This window comes from Orbicella faveolata, unplaced genomic scaffold (assembly GCF_042242905.1).
Source record: "Orbicella faveolata isolate gen_17 unplaced genomic scaffold, um_ofav_v1 contig_25, whole genome shotgun sequence".
NCBI classification, from domain to species: Eukaryota; Metazoa; Cnidaria; class Anthozoa; order Scleractinia; family Merulinidae; genus Orbicella; species Orbicella faveolata.
The window spans coordinates 15,790,707-15,812,543 of record NW_028301553.1 but is presented as its reverse complement, the minus strand read 5'-3'; the positions used below and the strand labels follow the sequence as shown (position 1 = coordinate 15,812,543).

At 38.2% G+C, this 21,837-nt stretch overlaps 3 protein-coding genes across 3 annotated transcripts; 1 reads left to right on the top strand and 2 right to left on the bottom strand.

Moving 5' to 3' along the window:
• Window positions 1-378: 378 nt before the first annotated feature.
• Window positions 379-11,400, bottom strand: LOC110052705 (uncharacterized). Its single transcript, XM_020758866.2, has 11 exons — window positions 10,786-11,400; window positions 10,429-10,485; window positions 8,954-9,446; window positions 8,731-8,831; window positions 7,728-7,903; window positions 6,873-6,954; window positions 6,426-6,495; window positions 5,979-6,062; window positions 4,795-4,939; window positions 2,724-2,818; window positions 379-1,385 (listed from the first exon to the last, which is right to left on the bottom strand). The coding sequence occupies exons 1-11, from the start codon at window positions 11,372-11,374 to the stop codon at window positions 1,190-1,192; spliced, it is 2,088 nt and encodes a 695-aa protein (XP_020614525.2). The 5' UTR covers window positions 11,375-11,400; the 3' UTR covers window positions 379-1,189.
• A 78-nt stretch (window positions 11,401-11,478) lies between these two features.
• LOC110052707 (choline-phosphate cytidylyltransferase B-like) lies at window positions 11,479-18,285 on the top strand. Its single transcript, XM_020758868.2, has 7 exons — window positions 11,479-11,663; window positions 12,087-12,201; window positions 12,370-12,489; window positions 13,057-13,208; window positions 13,689-13,910; window positions 14,638-14,784; window positions 16,192-18,285. The coding sequence occupies exons 1-7, from the start codon at window positions 11,541-11,543 to the stop codon at window positions 16,444-16,446; spliced, it is 1,134 nt and encodes a 377-aa protein (XP_020614527.1). The 5' UTR covers window positions 11,479-11,540; the 3' UTR covers window positions 16,447-18,285.
• LOC110052706 (flavin-containing monooxygenase 5-like) lies at window positions 17,000-21,686 on the bottom strand. Its single transcript, XM_020758867.2, has 3 exons — window positions 21,407-21,686; window positions 20,648-20,845; window positions 17,000-19,589 (listed from the first exon to the last, which is right to left on the bottom strand). Exons 2-3 carry the CDS (start codon window positions 20,824-20,826, stop codon window positions 18,212-18,214), a joined length of 1,557 nt encoding a protein of 518 aa, XP_020614526.1. The 5' UTR covers window positions 20,827-20,845; window positions 21,407-21,686; the 3' UTR covers window positions 17,000-18,211.
• Window positions 21,687-21,837: the final 151 nt, after the last annotated feature.

The following is a 21,837-nucleotide window of genomic DNA, read 5'->3' as shown; positions in this document are numbered from 1 at the left end:
GCTAACGCCGCCGGGATTGTTCAGGGGCTTTTACACTGCTTTTAGGCAATGCTTAGCACATAAAACTTGATAACATACACGTTATCCTCTTAAGAGGTTAGCTTGTAGATTATGGGAGTTTCGAATTCTAAACCATTTCCCTTGGATTAACCCGTCAGTCGTTTAGTACTGAGAGTCCGAAATAGCGGGGTTCAACTGTACTTCCTTCTACTCCATATATTTTAAAAGTTATGCATTCGAAATAGAGTCGACCCAAGATCCTCTGCTCGTCCCAGTTTGCTAGTATTATTTTGCTGTCTCCTACACACAGTGCCCGCCTTTCCACTGACCGAAGAGACCGAGAGCTCGAAGATAAAGCAAATACACAAGGGCTAGAACTTGCATGAACATAACAATTTATTAGACAATCATAAAAATTACAATTTCCTCGATTGTGATTGGTTTAAAAAACTCCTATTTTCTACTAATTCACTTGTCAAGTTGTTATCGGACAGTTCAATAAGCCAATCACATTCAAGGTTGTAGTTACGTGCGTGCGCGCGCCCTTGCTTTTGTGTTTTTGGCGCCTAATTGTCGGTAGGAGGCGCGGTGTCCTTAGAATGTTTACATCTCCTTTGTAGGTATTTTAATGCAAATTTTCCCTTTCTTTCATAACTTGGCTATTCTTCTTTTCTCGGAAATTGTAATTTTTATGATTAATTGGTAATAAGACTTCGTGTCGTCCAATTCGGTCTGTAATCATACTCGCGATAAACAAATCGGACTCCCGCTGTGCGGGGGTCCGATTTTGTTATCACTCTTATGATAACAGATCGAGTTGGACTCCACTCAGTCCTATTACCATTACTTATTGCACAATTTATTTATTACGTAATTTATTTATTGCTTTGAAATATGGATTTTTACAAAAATACACTTTTTATATACTGGTGAAGATAGGAAAGACTCCGTCTACGTACAGAATACTTTCAATTTGTTGGGTGACCATTTCGGGTTAATATCTATGAGTTACATTGTTTCTCTAATCTTCATCTTCACTCCGACTAAAAGTCACTAAGCCATAAATTCTAAATTCCTATTCAGTTGATCCGGTTCAGAGAATAACACTTCGTATTAGCCTCGCTACCCTGTCCGAGTCTCATCCTTTTAATTCCATTTATTATATTTCGTTCCAAAACTAGAACTCAGCTTAAGTCTGCGGCGCGTTCCTCTGTATCCAAAGCTTTAATGAATCAGAGTTTCTACTGAACTGTCTTCTGCAGGTTTGTGTACAGGCGTTGAAAACAAATGGAAGATTCTTGACGCCGAAGATGACAGACGGAGCCTTGATTACTCTCACTCCTGGACCAAACATCGGACCATCACAGCAATCACAGCGGCTGTAACTAGACAGAAAGAAATGGTGAGAGGTTAGATGGACACGTTTAAAGCCCTAGCCAGAAAGGACTCGCAAGTAGACGTAAGTTGAAACTTGGGTCTACTTAAGACTCCGTTTGGCCAGGCCTTGCGTGCACTTGCGATGACTTGCGATGACTTGCGATGACTTGCGCTCACTTTGGTCGAGATCAAATTTGCACGAAAGTTGACGCAAGTTTTTCACCGTTTCGCCACCCAACCCAAGTCAACGCAAGTTGAGTGACCTCCATTCTTTGTCATGACAACCTATTAGCCAATGAATACAGGATATGTCTGCATTAAAATGTTTTTAAAGACTTGTGTGTACTTGCGAGGAAACTTGCGAGTCCGTTTGGCCAGGGCTTGACACGACCACAGGTCACCCAAGCGTAATATGAGAGTTTGTATGGTGAACCGTGGCTGAAATATAAGAGTTTGTAAGGAGATTAGAAGATGACATTGAAATCAATCAAGACTCCTCAACATTCAATGGTGTCATTTTTTCTCATTCTGGAGAGTTAAAACGAGATTTGAGCGAATTTTGATTTATTTATCCTACGGTGTCACAAGAGTCTTTATTCGGTAAATTACCCATAAATTGATTGATTTCAATGTCATCGTTTAATTTCCATACAAACTCTTACATTTCAGCCACAGTTCACCACACAAACTCTTATATTACGCTTGGGTGACCTGTGGACACGACAGTTAACAGTTTGAATTTGTTGGACAGTGTTATACAAATGAAAGTAAGTTATCGGGAACAGAGGATAACTACGAGGATGCAAACGATTCCTTTGTGGGGCGACAAATTTCAAAACCCATGAAAGTAGAGAAAGTAGTCGGAGTTACCAATGCTCATCAATCGCTGTTTTCTCGATTTCCTTGGACGATAATTACGTTGTAAAATTTTGTTCTTGAAAAGAGCTAAACATTTTCCGGGATTTCGAAACTCACCGCAATCTGCCAAACTTTCTGTTAAACGAGACAGCCTTCATAAAAACTGGCCTCCCAAACTAATTTATATTTATAGAGCGGTTTTCATTTGAGTGTCGAAAAGTAATTAGTTTTACATCAACTACGCAACACGATTGGCTTAAAAAATTCGCGCCACTTTTTCATCCAATCAGAAGTAAAACCAAAACCAATCCCAGCTCGCGCGCACATGTTTTCCCGCACTTTGCGTCAGCTACATGTAATTACTTCGGGTTTTGATTGGTTCTCTGTATTACCTGTGTCCTTTGTGACTGGCTGGAGTGATTACTTTGGTTTTGGTTTTACGACACTCAATTGAAAACTGCTCTACCGCACCAGCAACGTGTACTTACTCGTCTAGAAGATTCTTTATAGCAGGTGGTAAGTTGCGAGTCTTAATGTGAATTCCCGCTTTGAACACAGTTAGAGCTGATAAGTCTCCAAGACGCTGCAGAAAAACAACATGAGACTCACATTAAGAATAACGATTTTATTCATCAATACAGAAAATTTCTTGAATCGGCAAGAACAAAAAAACGCAGAGATTATGACGTAAGAAACTTTAAGGCGTTGTGAACAATACTGCGCCTTTCAATAAAATGCGGACTCTAAATTACAGAAACGAATTACTGCGCCTTTCAATAACATGCGCACTCTAAATTTAAAGCTCAACCAACAAATGCGTTTTTCGCTACCGCCAATCAAATGTTGGGGGGCTCCTCCCAGCTTCCGACTACTGCCGAGCACTGTTTCGTTGTCTGAACTGTGCTCAGCAATTTGATTACCTCGCGCTCAGCAGTAGTCGGAAGCTGGGAGGAGCCGCCGAACATTTGATTGACGATAGCGAAAAACGCATTTGTCGGTTGAGCTTTGAATTTAGAGTCCGCATGTTATTGAAAGGCGCAGTAATTCGTTTCTGTAACGTCGAACAAAAAAAGAGAGATTTATACTCCTCCTGGGTGGGGTGTTAGTCCATTGCTAGGTCCCCCCAGAATTTGTCAGGGTTTGTATTCCTAGATGGAGAAACGCACTGTGAGAGTAAATTCCCGAAAAGTTTTCGTACCCAGAAAGCAATAGCAAAATTTCAAACCTTATGATTGTGGAGCCGTTTTATTCACATGTTCTTAAGCCTTCGAATACCAAACTTTCGCCAAAGAATACCGTTTTTAACCGTTCAGTCAGGTTTTTTGGCTGCCATGACGCTAAATAAGCCTAAGTTTTGCTAAGAAAGCTGTTTTTTACAAAAAGGAGAGATTTTTTCGAGGATTAGGTACAAAATTGAGCAATATTTCAATTCCGGACATGCCCAGAAGCCAAAACTTTCTTTTTTGCCATTAACCGTTCTCAATTGTTTGTTGCCCCTTTCCTTTCTTTTTCTCTAGGCCTTTTTACTCTGGCTACCTTTTGCGTAGCATGTTCTTTCTGGCTGCCGTGAAAAGTTGGATGTTAATTACGGGCGAAGCCTAGAAATGGACCTTGATCAATCATAGGCGTAGTGGACCATTTTACCACCGTTTTTGCACCAAAAGTGATAACGTTGTTTTTCGATTTGCGACGTCGGAATGTCGTAGATATCTAAACCTGGCCATTGTACGGAAAGGCCTAGCCTAGTACTACTATCCAGTAGTGTAGCAGTTCTCGTAAGCTTGTAATTCTATTTGTCGTCATTGCAGCAGCTGTTTTTGTTTTGGGGCTAGGGGGGCATTGTTTCTGTTGTTTTTTCTATTGTCCTCTCAAAGGGTTTCAAGCTATTCGTGTGAGACCTGACGAGAGCTGCAACATGGCCCCTACTATCTGCTTACCAAGAATATCTGATGACACCTAAATTGATGACGTCACAAGTGGTACAAAGGGCACCACCATTAATTACGCATATATGCGTAATTGGGGCTCATAGGGTTAATATCAACAGAGATTCCCTTTATACAAGAAGTTTGAGACGTATAAATCTCTTTGTTTTTAGATACAGATGAACTAAAAATGGCTTTGCGGGCCTGAAAAGTTTCTGGGGCTTTCGAGAAATCAGCCCCAGGACACTAACCAAAAAATCTACAGCAAAAACGAACTAACCAATCGGATTCCACATCTGCCGTATATTACTACTTATAGTGTACTTCTGACTACTTATTAACCGAGAGTGAGGTCTTTACGGGAAAATCTCAAACCGAGAACATGTCGTATTGACCGAGCGATAGCTAGGTCAATACTACAAGGCCAAGGTTTGAGATTTTCCCGTAAAGACCGAACGTTCGAGGTTAATAAGTTGTTTATTATACGGCTTTTTGCTCTGTCTTTGCAGGCACGTAATTGGCCCGTGGGCATTACGGGAGAATAATGCCCTACAGTTAGCCAATTAGAACGCGCGTTAGATCGGCCACAAACACAAGTCACAAAATAAATTACGATAGTGACTTCTTATCTAACCTGAGGTTGGTTGGTAGCAGTCTCTCTCCACAGCAGAGGATGCATAAAGTTGTTGTTTATTTTCAAGTACTTGAGGTTCAGATGCAGCGCTCCGACTGGCAAGGCTCCGAGCTGATTGCCTTCAAGATTTAATTCCCTGAGAGCTCTATAGATTGACACAGACAAAGCAAAACAAAAAGTAAAATAAAAATCTGTCCGACAGATTTTTCGCAAACTAAGTAAATGTGAAATCAAAAATAGCTCAAAATCTGTCTCATGCAAAGTAAAATAAAAATCTGTAAGACAGATTTTGAGCTATTTTTGATTTTACATTTTCTTAGTTTGCGAAAAATCTGTCCTACAGATCTTTATTTTACTTTGCATGAATGTTAAATCCGAGCCAATTTCTTATTCCTGAAATTTTGAGGTGGGGTCATGCGGGTAGATTTTGAGAAAAACGTGATTTAACCTGCTAGTGCCCAGTCTCTCCTTAGGTACTCGGTCGTTCATTTTGGCCATTTGTTGACGTTTAATTTGTTCAAGTTTCACATAGAATGGTAAAAGACTTAAGTAAATAGTAAATAGAGAAAGGAAAAACATCTTGGAACATTTTCCAAAAGAATTAGAAGTTGGGCTGTTATAATCCATCAAAACTGTGGTAAGCCACCTTCAGGAATTTTCTGACACATAGATTTTTTTTCAATTTTATACAGCGGTTTTTTGTGTCAGAAATGCGAGAAAAAAAGGGGGCTCATCGACTTAGGCCCCAATCACACTAATGCGTTTTCGTACGAAAACGCATACTTTTGATGCGTTTTCGCCTCTCGTCCACTCTAAGACGACCGAAAACGCTGATCCAAACGGAAGTTTTCGAAAACGGTTTCAAAAGAGGAGCCTTTTGACAACGCATCGTTTTGAAAACGCTCCGTTTCTAGTTTGAATAGGTGAAAACGTGCCAAAAAAGCGAAAACGAAATAAACGAAAACGGGCGAAAACGTATAAAAAAGTATGCTTTTTCGAATGAAAACGAATAAGTGTAGACAGGTGAAAACAAACGAAAACGCAAGTGCTGGCGAAAATATTCTGCTTCTGCTTCGTTTTCTTTGAGACGAAAACGGTAGTTCAAAAAGCGTATAAGTGTGGTCGGGGCCAATCCGCCAATCATTAAGCGGCAAGTTGATCTTTTCGTGTTCTTTGTTGCTTACCTTAGGTTCTCAATGTCTGACGGGATAAATGAAAGACGGTTGTAAGCTAGGTCTAACATCTCAAGATGCTTTAACTGAAAGAGACTAATAAAACACCAATGACAGTTAGTTACTGGCATTCACTTGGAAATGAGTTTGAATGACAATTACTACAGAGATCTAACAAAATTTTCTCAGTTGAAAAACAGAAAAATGAACTTCCTCTATCCGCTAAATACACAAGTTGACCCACAAGCGAAGCAAGTGGTTTTACTGCAAAAGGCGACAGGTGTCATTTCTACGGTCTCGATGAATGTAGGGCATAAATAAGTGAGGTCTAAATTTCCTACACAGCACTGAATTTTGATTTTGATTTGGGTGCATGCAAACGTGGAAGCATTTAGGGAGCACTGCTTTCACGTTTTTGGGGAACTATAAATATTTTCTATAAAACAAGTCATAACCAACCTTGAGGGTAAGGAGGTAAGAAGATTGAAAGAAATCTCAAACACGATAAGTCTCTTCAGACTTTTTATACCTGAAAATAATATTACATGAAGTGATTATTAAAAACCATCAAAAAAAAAAATGAGGGATGGGAGGGAACAGTTAAGATGGGCCCTTTCTTACACCCAGGCCCTTCTCGTTTGATTACATCTTTAGACTAGCAGAAAGCAAAATTTTCACAACCCAATCATTCCTTGCAGCTACATTGACAAATGACATTTTAATGCACAATGTACATTAAAATGGCAGGTCAATATTTGTAAGAATCTCCATCAAACTCAAGCACTGACCTAAGAATTTGTTTACATGAACGGTACATGTATATTTTTCACCTGCAAACTAAAATGTAAAGTGCACTTGCCAACAAAAGCTCACTTCACAGGATATAAACAGTGTAAAGTTACTTACCCCGAGGAATTTCTTTAATGGGATTGTTCCTTAGTTTTAGTGATACCAGGTTTGTCAGCTCCAAAATCTCTGAAGGGAAGACCTAGAACACAACATCTCTCAAGTTAACAAAGAAACAAGACAATGATATTTATCAAACAAAGATCGGAAAGTGTGCTCAGCCTGGTGTTATTGCTAGCGTGGCAGTGTTGAACGTCAAGTAAATAGATGGATCTTTTGCTGCATTCTTGGGCTAGACGCTTAACTACCACAGTATCACTTAACACTTAGGAGTTAGATGTGTACTGGGCAAATACTGAGGGTTAACCTGCCATGGGCCATAAGAATAGTAACACAGTGGAATCCCGATTTTTTTGAATCTCCAAGGGAAACGAAAATTGGTTCAAAAAATCGGATAGTTTGCAAAATTGGTGGTAAAATTACAGTGTTCAATTGAGAAGGGGAAGCAACTTTTGTCTCGAGTTATCAGGAGGTTTGAAAAACTGAGGGTTCGAGAAATCGGGATTCCACTGTACTCCTTGTCATTTCCCCAGGGAGAAACTCCCTTCTAAAAAGGACGGGGGTGCTCGTCGGAAATTTTCAAAAGAACTCCTAAGAGGTACCAAGATCCTGTTTCATGGGCGATGCTTGAACTTTTCTTCACCCCTAAGACGTGCCAATAATTTTAAACCAACACATTACCTCATGTCATAGTTTTCTTTAGCTCAATACCCTAAAAGGTACCAAAAAAGCTCCTGCTGTGGACCTTTTAAGGCTGACCTTCCTGAGAGGTAGCCCAAGACTTTTTATTGTGGAGTTATGAATTAAAATAAGAGTTATGTATTTCAAAATACCAAAGCACTGATTGCAGCTTACCCAGAGGTCGTTAAAGGAAAGATTCAGATGAGTCAGCAGTCCCGCCAGTGAACTGAGGTCAGGAAGGTGATTAAGGAAATGTGCTCTGAGATTCAGCATTGATGACTCCATCATCATTGTATTTAAAATCACAGCTTCCACTGGAGACATCTGAGCATCATAAGCATCAGTACTCACTAGACATGATAACAGATAGGAATTGGATGAGATTTGAACTTCTCTAAAGATTTCCAACAACTTAGCATTTTGTCATCATGTGAAGCTTCTGGGGGCACACCAATGTGAAGAGGTGGGGGATGCTTGTTGAAAAATTTGAGTTACCCCATAAAGGAGATTAATGTGGGTGTGGCTTGAGCTTTATTTGACCCCTAAAAGATACTCTATTAGGTACTTACCACGTTCAAATAAAGAGAAATTGTACTGTAATATATATATAAGCATTTGGCAGCATGCTGCTAACACACTCTTAGTCAAAGAAGTGCATTTTTTGAATGAAAAAGCCTTGGGGGAGATGGGGGTAGGGTACTCTAAAAACTTCTATACAGGGAAGCTCTGCCCTGAGGTCCAACCCCTTACCCTCTTGTATACCGTTTTGACAGAAAAGGAACCCCTTTTGTGTACCGTTAATTGAAAAAAGGTACCCTTTCACATACTTGAATAACTGGCCTGTATTAAGGATAAATTGCTTCAAAAGGAAGTCTTCTTGTCATTTTCATGAAGTGCCCAATAAATGAAATTCTAAAGCCATAAGGTCTGTCCATTCAAAATATTTTAATTACCCAGTAAATGTCCTTCAAAATAAACTGAATGACAGATTTCCCTACCTTTCACATACCTCAACTTGTGATAACCCTACCCTTTTATATACATGAAGCCTGAAAACGGTACCCCTTTTGGGAGGAGCCTCACTGTATAGGCCATTATAGGAAGTACCCCCCAGAGAAGAAGCAGTCATTCAGTTGAGATTTTCTTGGTAATTTTGAAGTATTGTAATAATACAAACCAAATGATGACGATGTTCTTGGTAATTCTTCTCCTTGGAAGTATTCCGGCCGTGAACTATGTAGAATGACCTCCATGTTCCGATAAGCTGCAGCTGGTTCACTGAATGGAAATATGGAACAAAAAAATTGAGCTTTGTTTGTGGCTGGGACGTCCAGCCTGAAGACTTCAGTTGTCACTAGGGAAAAAGAAAACTGCCAACTTGAACTGTACTTTTAACTTACATTTCAAGGGTTAATGTTCTTTCATTCAAAACTGTTTTCTGTTTCTCTGACACAAGAGGGTCCGCTTTCCTGTCCCTTGTCAGTGCATCATCATCTTTTCCACCTCCTAAAGTATTATCCTGAACTGAAACAAATCTAGTTCTTAAATCTTTTGATCCATGCATCTCGTCACTTTGCAATCCAACTTTCTCGCCATATTTGGCCCGAGGTGATGAAACCATCTCTGCTGTCGTCACCTGACCTATTGTTCTGACAGGAACATATTCATACTGCACATGTTGATGATCATCTCTTCTGGAAGACACCACAGCATCCCTGTCACCATCAGAGGCATGCTCAGTATCTATTGGAGGTAGCGGCGCATATCTAGAAACAGGCATTGTCAGTTTTGATGTGGCAGGAGTCACAGGGAAGACAGTGGATGATCGTTCTTGAATGAATGCTACTTCCTGGTCAGGTGAGAGTGAAGTATCCATTCCTTGGAATTGCATCTCTGAGAAAACGAAAAACACAAAATGTGAAGAATGATCATTCTTCACTTTCATCTACAGCCACAGTTCAAATATGAATTATTTCATATATACTTCACATCATTTCACTCCTCATGGGAAGATATGAACTCCATTAATTGACCTCGCTCTCAATGTGTGGCTTCATAGCTCAGTTGGTAGAGCATCGCACTGGTATTCGTGGAGGTCACGGGTTCAAATCCTGTTGAAGCCCTGATTTTTTCAGGCTTCTTTCCAATTGCTTAAATTGGAAAATTTACTGCGATGATTTTTCTTCACTTTCATCTACAACCGCAGTTCAAATATGAATCATTTCAAATATACTTCACATCACTTCACTCCTCACAGGAAGATATGAACTCCATCAATTGACCTCGTTCCCAATGTGTGGCTTCATAGCTCAGTTGGTAGAGCATCGCACCGGTATTTGCAGAAGTCACAGGTTCAAATCCCATTGAAGCCCTCATTTTTTCAGGCTTCTTTCCAATTACTTAAATCGGAAAATTTACTGCGATGATCATTCTTCACATTCTAAGGAGGATTATTGGAAATTTTAAAGGGGAGTGGGGTGCAAAAGTCAAAAGTTTTAGAGGAAAGTATGAACTAAAACTGAAATTTCCAGAGGGATGATGTGGAGAGGGGGGGGGGGGGGCTCTCAAACCAAAAGTCCCTCTGTGGGAGGGGTATTAGTAAATTCCTGTAACTGGGGTGATCTTTATCTGGAACTGTTTCAAGAGCTCAATATACCGGTAATGATTATAAACCAATACGAACCAAGTTTGATGCAAGAAGTCTTTGATATCTATTGATCTACTAGGATTCACAGTTGCCCACATGTTCTGGATTTGACTTTTAAACTCCTGCTTCCCTCAGACCTTCTTCATGGTGATCATGGACTAAACAACACCTTGACCATGAACATAACTTTTTTTGCAGAGATGAGAATTTTTTAAGAATGTTTCTCACCTATAAGTAACTGTCTTGCTGGAACTCTAGGAGTAACATCTGGAACATTAACACCACCTGTATAAACAAAAGTTTTCATCTAGGTTGTGAGACCTACAAGTAAGCTTAATCATGCAGCAAATAACAACAATAACACATTTCAAATAGGAGTCCATAGTTTTGGACATCTGCTTATTATCCTTGTGATCAAGTCCATATTTCTATTATATAACAGCAAACAACTGCACACCCAATCAGTGCAGTCGTGATATCTTTGACTGTGCCATAAATGAGCTTTCATATAATAAGTCTATAATATTGACTTACACGAGGAAACAAAGATGAATAAATCGATGGAAATAAAATTTTAATACTCACTGTCTATTTCGAGACTATGAATTGCAGATTGATAAGATTTATTGGCAGCAAACCAGTTCGTTAATTTTTCATAGTTTTGATCAGACAGCATTGGTTCCCCATCCTCATCTAATCCAGCCCTCGAAGGTAATCTTTTCACGAAGTCTTTCAGCGTAAATTCTGGAGGCGGTCTTATGTATGAATCATTTATAAAAGCCTCTGATGGTAGTTCTCTTGGTTTTCTCGGAGGCCTTGGTGGAAGAGGATCGGGTCCCTTTGCTTTGAACGGCTTGATCACAGATGTAACTGGAAGTGGTACGTCACCGTGAAACCTAACTCCTCTCATTTTCGATTCTCCTGCTCTAGACTTGTTACTAACGAATCGCTTTATACTTGACACCCCTGGCGATTTTGACAACACTGTGTAATTATCTTCAGCCTCTGAATATTTATCTTCTGATCGGGAGCGGAGTGAAGACGGAGGTGGTGAATGTTTGGGTGGCAAAGGCCGGCGTAAAAGAGGCAAAGGCTTGTGTTGACTTGCGGTGGCCATTTTTTGTCTGATTTCTCGATCCGAGATGACCGCTTCCCTTATTTCCATGACAACCATTGATGACGGTCCATACCGGAGTTTTTCCGAAGATGTACGAAAAAAATTGGTAGGTTTCCGGCCCCGTTCGGCATACTTCGTAATTAGGTACCAGTCCACCACTTCTGTTCAAAGTCCTCCCATCAGTTCGTAAAGTGAAAGTGCGGAAGTTCGATCTTCCAGCAAAATGTCTTCTCCTAAGAATTCCCCAGGTGAAGCTAGAAAACAGAACGGTTCGCGGAAAAGAAAACGTCCCAGCTCCCTCGACTCGGATGCGAACGGGGCATCGAAATACAAAAGCTGTCGCGTGGTAAGAAATCATTTGTACAAAATTGCTGAAAGCTATTAGTCCCCACTTGGCGAGGACAGTAAAATTAGTTTACCTTTATCGAAGCCTAATTTAACTGCGTAGCTTGGTATTGTGGAAGAAACTTGATATTTTCTTGTTCTTTGCTTGAAGGGTAATTCAACAAACCCAAACCTTTATGAACGCTATATTTCCTCGATGGCTTGCTAGCAGGTTTAAACAGCTTACAACTTGAGTTCCACAATGGAAAACAAAAGCTTAAAATCCGTCGTTGTGCTTTTGAATGTGTGTGTATTTACATTACAGTATTCCGCTCTATTGTAATTTCCGCTAATTATCAGTAGAGCCTAAATACAGGACTGAGAAGCCCTTACGGATTTGTTTAATTTTGATATTTATGCTTTGTTTTTCGCTTGGTTTTAATAGGCGCCGCGTGATCCGGCAGCTTTCTACAAGCCGGATTTGACTATTTCACCCTCAGAAGACCAACCTGTGGGTGATCTAGAGCCAATCACTTTAAAAGACGCTAAAGATGGAAAAGGTGCATGTCAAAAACTGCAATTTACTTTCATAAATCAACTTCAGTCAATAACTGCGTTACGCCAGCTGGTCGACCGGCGCGTAATTAGCAATTGTAAAGAATATTGCTATTTTTGGAACCCTTTAAAAGGACGCTTTATTTTTAAACTCTTATCTCTCTTTCTTGTAGCAACAAGACCTATACGAGTGTATGCAGATGGAGTTTATGATGTTTATCATTTCGGTCATGCCAGGGCCTTGATGCAGGCGAAACGTGCTTTCCCCACAGAAGTTTATCTTATGGTGGGAGGTAAGTCTTATGAATTAGTAACATTAATTGATTATTAATAGTAAACTTACACATTTATCAGAACAAAAGCGCTAAGTTTTTATGTTTCTTTCTTTCCCGCGTCGTAAAAAACATTGAAAAAAAGTTAAAACCTTGCACAGAAGTTATAAATGAAGGTAATAATTGTTGACCTTTGAGATGTAATATAAGATATGTCTAATAATAAGCTGATTATAACGGTTCAAAATCCTATCACCTGATTTTATAAAGTCTGAAGTTCAAGTAAATACAATTATACAAAATATTGCTTGCTTAATTTTTTTCTGCAGTTTCTGTATCTGTGAAACCTTGGATCTTGCTCGTAAGCCAAATTCCCCTATCAATTTTCAATGCTCTTTCTATAAACACCCAAAAGAGAATTTAATTTTCAATCTATTCCTTTTCCTGAGATGACCAGCTAATTAATTTTTATCTTCCATCTATTGTCTGTTTTTTTTTTTGGAAAGTGACAAAAAGTATTTTAGGCTCTAAGACTACCTTGGTTACTGGCATACATTTCAATTTGTTTCTAAATTTTCTTGCACCCAGTGTCAAATGATGAGTTGACCCATCAATACAAAGGATTTACTGTGATGACTGAGGATGAGCGGTATGAGTCTCTCAGGCACTGCCGTTATGTCGATGAGGTTATCCGTGATGCACCATGGTCAGTTACTCCCGACTTCATGGAGCTCCACAAGGTGTGTAAAAGACTTCATGAAAACACATATATCACTACCCTAATTTTCTAATTACCTGATGTCTGCAGTGTTGACATCATAAGGTAAAAGTAAGGTTAAGTCTGTAAATGAGCCAAGTGACTCATTGGGCCAGAGCTAATTATCCCAGTTTCTGTAGCATAAAGCGACTAGGAGTATTTCTACTTCACCCTGGACAGGATGCTAGTCCATTGCAGGGTTACTGCGGCATTAAATTTGCCATTGTCCATTTATACACCTGGGTGGAGAGAAGCACTGTGAGAACACAACACAATGTCCCTGGCCAGGGCTCGAAACTGGACCATTTGATCTGGAGTCAAACACACTAACCATGAGGCCAGCGCGCCTCCCTTGCTGATATAAGGCAATCTTTATTTGCACTCTTTCTTGCCTCTACAATAATTAGGTAATTAAGAATTAATTATTTTGTAAGGAGAAATTTGCTTGACGGGATTGTTTCAGATTGACTTTGTTGCTCATGACGATCTGCCATACAAGAGTGCTGGTGCAGATGATATATACAAGGAGGTGAAGGCAATGGGGAAGTTTGTAGCTACCCAGAGGACAGAGGGGATTTCAACCTCTGATCTTATAGCACGAGTGGTTAAAGATTACGATGTCTACATCAGAAGAAACTTGGCAAGAGGTTACACTGCAAAAGAGCTGAATGTCAGTTTTATTAAGGTAAACTTTTCATACAAAAACAGGTTATGCTGTGTAATGTAGTCAGTCAACTATTGACAATCTGTGGTTATCAGTTAGGTGGCCATTTAATGATAAATTTTGGGCTTTTCATTTTCACTGACAGAATGATGTTTAGTAGTAAGCTAATACTGATATTGATGGGGGTTGATCCAGGACTTTTCAGAGAGAGAGGGGAGGGGGGTGTGGTGATGGCTAGTACTTTGGGCTTGCAGAGTCAATGTGCAGTACAAGAAAATATCCATACTCTCCCCACAGAAGGGATTGGAATTTCCTGGGGGTGGGGGTCTCTAAGACCAAAAATTTAAAGAAATGTATCAAGTTTAATTGGAATTTCCAGAGGGTTGGGGGTTCTAGGAAAAAATCCCTTCCGTGGGGGAGGTATGGATATTTTCTGGAACTACACAATGGAGCATGCCCCACAATGTGACAATTTGAGAACTGGAACCTAATTTAAAACTGTTACACCAGAAATATTAGCAATAATACCACAAACTAGAAATTACAGTGAGGTACCTGTCCAGAGGTTTTGTCTTTATTTCTTCAATATTCCCAATCTTTTATATTATTTTTTTGCTTTACCAAAGGGTGGTGGCAAGTCATCTAATCTACCCCCCTCCCGATCCCCTATCTCCACCCCTGTGTGACTACAACAGCAAAATTTGAAGGAATCAGCACACATGAATAAGTCAGTGGAAATCTTTTGTAGGAAAAAGAAGTTCAAGTCAGGCAGAAAATGGATGAAATCAAAGGAAAACTAACAGACAAATCCCAGGAAATACTTCAAAAGTGGGAAGAGAAGTCACGTGACTTTATAGGCAGTTTTATTGACATGTTTGGAAGGGATGGTCGATTGGTAAGCTTGGTGAAGTCTTTTTCAACAACAAACCTTTTCCAAGACGAAAATAATAACACAACAGACAACGATTAAGCCAGATCTGTAGGATGATATACCGATTCACATAAAACTGAATTTCTATATCACTGAACTGTCTTCTTTTGTAATATTTAAATAGTATATTTGTAGTATAGTTTGAATTTAGGTGTATGTAATATATTAAGCAGCTGTTTGTGAGACACATTTGTTGGAAGTAAACTGTTTGAAGGCAATGATTTTTATGTAGCAGCCATTTGAATTCTAAACATTAAATCACTTGGTTATATGTCGTCACATATTTTTGCACAACTTTTGACAAGATTTTTTCGTGAATTGTATTTCCATAATGCTTCAATCACAACAGCAACAAAAAGTTCCTTTTGCTGTTAAGTATAAGCTCTCCCAGATAAAGTAACTATATAGTGCATAACATAACTAAACCATGAATGATAATAAACTTTGAAAAAGTTAAGGCAAATGATAAAAATATAAATTTAGTTTACATTTTAGGAATGAATAAACTCATGTTATGTACATCAGTAACAAAGAAGTGCTCTGAGAAACTTTGTGGTAGTCATTTATTGCAAATATGCACTAAATAAATGAAGACCTTAAATTATTCTCAACTGGAACTAAAATATTAGCAATAAGAAAATTTAAGGTATTCAAATGAGATACTTATTATATTTCATCAGAACAGTACAGAATTTACATAATAAAGCTATAAGGAGCAATCTTTGTATAAACAGTTAACTAAAATGCTACATACCGTAACTGTGATTTTTTGTTAAAGAATCTTTGTCAATTTATTGTAAAGATAAATATTAAAACATTTCTTGAAATAAAACAGTTGAGCTAATAAAATATACTATTTTTTAGTGAACTAAAATAAACTATAAAGTCTTTGAAAATGATAAAAACTCAGTTGTAACCTTTAACTCATTGATGCTTTTATGTAAAGAGATGTGCATAGTCTACAACCAAGTCATAAACTTCTGTTAAAGGTACTTTGTACTTTTAAATTTTTCTTTTTATTTCTAAGGACTGAATTTTTTTTGTTGTGAAATAGTGAATTTAATTTTTTTTTGTTTTGTAGAAATAATTAAAATAAATTTATTTAAATTAATACTAACTTAAAAGTCAGTTGCAAATTAGTATAAAAAAAAAGTCTGATGAAATGTGTTTTTGAAGAAAGAAATGAAGGATTCTTTTTCCAGTATGTTATCACTGTGCCAAAGCAATGTGTAATTTTCTAATATACAGAATAGTAACAATCATCAGTTAATATTAGTGTTTAAATATTTATTGCATTGTAATTATAGTTTATTTGTAGAACTTATTATTAATTGATTTATAAATAAAGATTATATATTCTTCCTTTCACAGAACCAGTTGTTTGGCAAAGGCAAGGACACAATATATGATGCAGGGGCACGTATAAAGGGAGCAGGGGTAAGAATAAAGAGAGCATTGTCACCTGGACGAAACATGGACCTTTCAGATGACGTGTCTCCATCTTGCTCCCCATCATCGTCGCCCAAAGTTCCTCGCCTATCTCTGGACCCAGAGATTAGCGATGATGAAGATGACGAGATTGATGACAATTATGTTAGTGGTCAAAAAGTTAATCTGGCAGTTTAATGAAGCAGAGACACCTCAGTTTGCCATTTGATGTTATAATGAAATCCAAATGATAAATAATATATTTTATTAAAACCTGAAGACAAAGTTATCAGTCATCGGCAAAATGAGAGGAAAAGGTTGTTTCATTGTTGGGTTATGATTGACAGCAGGTTGTTAATGTACATCATGATAATCAGGTAGTGAGAAAGGTTAGCAAGCAAGGATGTGAAATAATTGGGACTGACAAGTTAATGATTATTTATTACAGACAGAAAATTGGAGGGGAATTTTAGTTTAGGTAATACAATTTATTTTTTACTTGTCAGACCTTCAAGCAGCTAATTTCAATTATATTTGAAACTAAAAAAAGACAAAAATATGTAAAATTTCCTTTGGTGAAATGTTCATTAACTTGTAATACAAATTGTCTTTTAAATGTGCAGATGAAGCTCAGTATATGACAAATCAAAAAAGAGAAAGTGTGTATAACGTTAACATGACACAAACTGTATTTGACAGAAATAATTTTGACATATTTGTTATTACAAATTGTACACATTTGTACAAAAGATAGGTTGAAATTATTTATTTATAAGACTTGACAACATCATTGTAATTAAAAAGTACAACACTTAAAAAATTGAATCTACCATCATTTAAAAGTGTAGACACATTGATGCCAAAATTTGGCAGAAGAACCTGTAGCTTAAAATAATCACAATTTCTAAGTTTTCTATTAACTTCTGAATCAATATTAAATCAACTGTCTTATTGTTTTTTTGCAATGGAATATTAAACTTATTAATAACAAATGTGGGAATTCATTTTCATATTAAGTGTACTTTTGGGAAAAATATTGTAATATATCAGTGAAATGTATGCTTTGTTTTGTGGATTTTGTAAGAAACTGATAAAAATTAATAGTAATATTGTTAAATCAATTAATTTTCTATTGTCGTTCCTGTGAAAAGGACTAGAAATAAAAGATTATTGATATTTTCTATTTATGATTTTATGTGAATTCTGCAAATGCTCCATGTTTGTAACCTCACTAAAAGTCACATAATCTGTCATGAGAAATTTACAAGTGAACCTGCTGATCAGTTCAAGAAACCTGATAAGTTCCTCTGGCATGTTTACTACACTTTGGTTTCAATATAACTTTGTAATACCGGTAAGTATAATTTGTTAAGCATGCAACAGGGCTCGAAACAAACTTGAATTGGAGCTTGCCCTTTGGACAAGCAGCTCTTACATTTTATTTGCCATTGGCAAGTCTTAATTTACTGTTTTTTTATTATTGTTATTTAGTTTAAAGACAACTTGCTGGGGCCTGTGCCCATTGAACAGGCGAGAATGGAAAGTCAATTGCCCAGCAGGAAAATTTGCTTGTCCTGGACAATCAGACAGCACTTTCTTTGAGCCTTGATGCAATTTAGAGGGAGAATCAAAGTGAAGTGTGAAATGTCGATGGACCTGATAACACATGCAACAAATCTTAGTATTTAATATATCATATACCTCTGCTAGTAAAACAAGTACCGCTAATGATCAACATAATGTTGGAAATGTTCTATCATGATTTAAAATTCAAATTTAATTTACTGCTTTCTAGAAAACAAATATGATAAATTATAATGACTTAATTTCCTACAGTATATGTTACTCTATATGTAAATTGATCCATAGCATAACATGACAAAATTATTTTATGTAATTAATTGCAATTGATTACAATGTCTTAAATGTAGCAAGATGAACTTTGGGGTTCATGTGATATTAGTTAAAAACATTTAACTATGATGAAACCTATGATCAAGAGTAATAAAACAAGCACAAACAAGGTGCCATAATGCATCAATGGTGTGATTGGAACAGCATGCACAACGTTTTTAGCCCTGTTCCACTTGTGTGGACCTTGTAACCTCCACTGAGCTGCACCACATGAACTTACAATCAAATGCCAAGCTAAAGATGGGTGCTTCCACAGTTGTGGTTTCGCACCAAAATAAGATGCAATTTCATCGTTGTAATTCAAAGGATCTTGTTGAATGGTGTGTCTAGCTGACGCAAAGTAGGTGCTCTCATTTTTTTGCTGGTCTTGTTTAATTTCTTGCTGCATTTTTTCCACCAATGGGAGTTTGATCACACCTTTACAAAGCTCAGAGAACCATCTCGCCTGGATTTCAGAAACTGAAAGTAATCCACCCGATGTTGGCTGGACAAAACCTATAAATGCCAAAGAGGCTCCGATTTCTGGAACAAAGACATGTTTGAATAGCTTAATCTTGTTAGAATTTTCTTCTACAACCAGATCTTTTAAACTACTATCTAAAAATGGTAAATCAATTTTATACCCAGTACAACAGACTATTGTGTCTGTGGTAGTTTTAGTGCCATCGGTAAAGACAACTTTGTTACCTTCCACTGCTGCAATGTTAGGTTTTACCATCACATTTCTTCTCTGAATATGATGCACTAATGTGGGGCTAACAGTGGGCTGGGTTTGACGAGCACGCATTTTGGGATTCAAATTCAACTGCCATGGGCTCCCTGACACACTCTTAATTACAAATTCAAAGATAAAATTTGACAAACCCCAGGGAAGCCATAAGAAAAGGCGGCAAGCATAATGATCAGCTGGGAAACCCAGGATATAATTGGGTATAATCCATGCACCAGACCTTGTAGCAATACTTACAGGCTTTTTACCACCTAATTCTACAACATTTACGGCTACATCAACAGCACTGTTACCAATTCCTACTACAACAACTTTCTTTCCCACAAGACCATTACTTGTGGCATTTTTGTATTCTACACTGTGAAAAATTCTCCCAGGAAATGTTTCCTGGCCATCAAAATGTGGCATGCTTGGCTTGGCATGATGCCCAGTTGCTATGGCAACAAACTTGACAAATGTTTCCTTGTAGATGTGTTGATCTTTTCCTTCATTGTCAACTTTGACAGATGTTATTTTCCACCCCTCAGAGACTTTTTCAACTCTAACCACTTTGGTACTGAAACTAATATGATCCTTGATACCAAAGTGTTCAGCATAGCTGTTGATATACTCTGCCATGTGGGTGTGGTGTGGGTAATCAGGCACATCATCAGGAAATGGGAAGTCAGAGAAGCAGTAGTTATGCTTGGAGACATTGCTGTACAAGGAAGAAAACAAAGTGTTTGATAAATCTGTGTTCTCAAATTAAGCCATTCTTTCTGGGTAGATCAGAGACAGAAATCCCCAAGGGAATTGGGATCATGTGTACCTAAGACATTCAAGGTCAAGTGTTGATTGAAAGTATAAGCAAACGTAATAAAAAAACTTTATTATAAAAAAAAGTGTTGATTGATACCCTAGATCGACCCGTTATCGACACTCAATCAACATCTCGAATGATACTTGGTCGATAATAGATTAACACTAGATCAACATCTTGATATACACCAGATTGACATCTTGATTGACACTTGATTGACTGTTGGTCGATAGTTGGCAGAGCGTTGACTGACTCATGTATCAATCGACACTTGATGACGTGTCTGCGAAAATTAGTCGACTGTCAACCGAGATGTTGATCGAGATGTTGATCGAGTGTTGATCGAGTGTCAATTGTCTATCAAGGGTATCAATGGACACTCAACAGCAGATGCCTTTAGTACACATGATCTGGGAATACTCTACTTAAACCCATGGCTTTCCCTTCTGGTAAAATTTGTTCTTTTGTTTCAGACATTCATTGATGTCTTTTCTGACTACCCTCCCTCCCACCCTAAGTATTTGCCCCCATCTTGCAGTCATTGGACCTTCAGGGGCAGAGTAGGGGGTAATAGTAGGTTTTTAGTCTGGGTGAAAATGTGGAAAAACTTCAACAGAGAGGCCATGAGGGTAATAAAGAAAAGTTACCACGGGGTACTTGATAAAGAAGGAGGGGCTTGCTAATTTGAAAGGGAAGGGGGCAGCTAAGAGAGGATTCACAGTAGTTCTTGAACACCTCTGGCACAGGGGCATAGCAAAGATTTTTCAAAGGGGGGGTCACACTATGTCAAAGTGAGGGTGCTCACCAGATCGTCATGGTCGTCACTTGCTGAAGGTTGTTTGCTTAGAAAAGGCTTACAAAAGGGGGGTCAGAGGAACCCCAGGACCCCCCCTCCCACACCCTAGCAATGCCCTTGTTAGCGTTTTATCCATCAAGGAATCCTTGATTACACATACATGTGGGTAAAGCTCATGACTCCGTATCCATCTTCTGTAAACTGCCACAGGCCTCCAATGTGCCCAGTCTTCTCATAAACAATGATCTTGAATTTGTCATCCAGAAGACATTTTGCTGTTACAATTCCAGAAATCCCAGCGCCAATGACTGCAACATCATACTTTGTATCACCGCTCATCTTCCACTCATCAGTTACACTAGAAATCACAATGGCCAATTGATTTAAGTAAGAATACAACGTTCAGGCTCGTTTACTTAGTTTGCCTACAAGCCAGTGTTTTATACAGCTGTCAATGGTTTCCCCCAGGGGCGGTATAGGGCATACCCACGCAGTTTGACATTTCTCCTCAAATTTTGGTCAATTTTTTCACCCTGGGGCAAAAATTTCCATACAAAGTCCCCCACCCTAGGGAAATTCCGTAAAATATCAAAACAACTCAATTAAAAAAATCATATTAATATCGTCAAACGTCAACTTGTTCAATGATGAAGGTAACTGTTGTCGAGTTTAAATGTCAGAGAACTAAACACAGAGAAGAAAGAAAACAGAAAATCAGATTGCATTGAGATGAGCTTACATAAGCTTCCACACCAAGCAAAATTGGCAAATTTTACATGGTTTAAATCACATCCAAATTACTTTACTTAACACCAGCAGGCGAAAACTCGATCTATCGGCTGATAGTGCAAAGAAGAAAAGTTGTTAATCATAACATAAAAGATCGGAGAAATATGGAAAATATAAACTCATCACTCACCTTTTCAACGTCTACGATCAGGTACGCGCCAAAATGTCAGGCTTGAAGGTAGGTCTTATGGTTTGTATGGTACTTCTACTGTCCCCATCAACCCAATGTTAACAATCTTCTTGGTCCTTGGGCAACACAGTCTTGTCAAACTCCCAACCCAGGGGAGACAATTTCATTCCGTAGGAATAAACAAAAAAACCCATAGGATGCGTGACACTGCTGATAAATTAGATATAAAAGTGTCAAACATCCGCTGGTAATCTAAACGTTTCGGGCTTAGTCCTTCTTCAATTTTATGCCTAGCCCCGTGGGTATGCCTGATCCCCCCGCTGGGGGAAACCATTGACAGGTGTATTAGAGCTGATTGAAATATTTACCGGAAATCAATTACTTTAATTTTCTTTTAAATTAACTTACCTTTCACACCTTTTGGGAGGAGA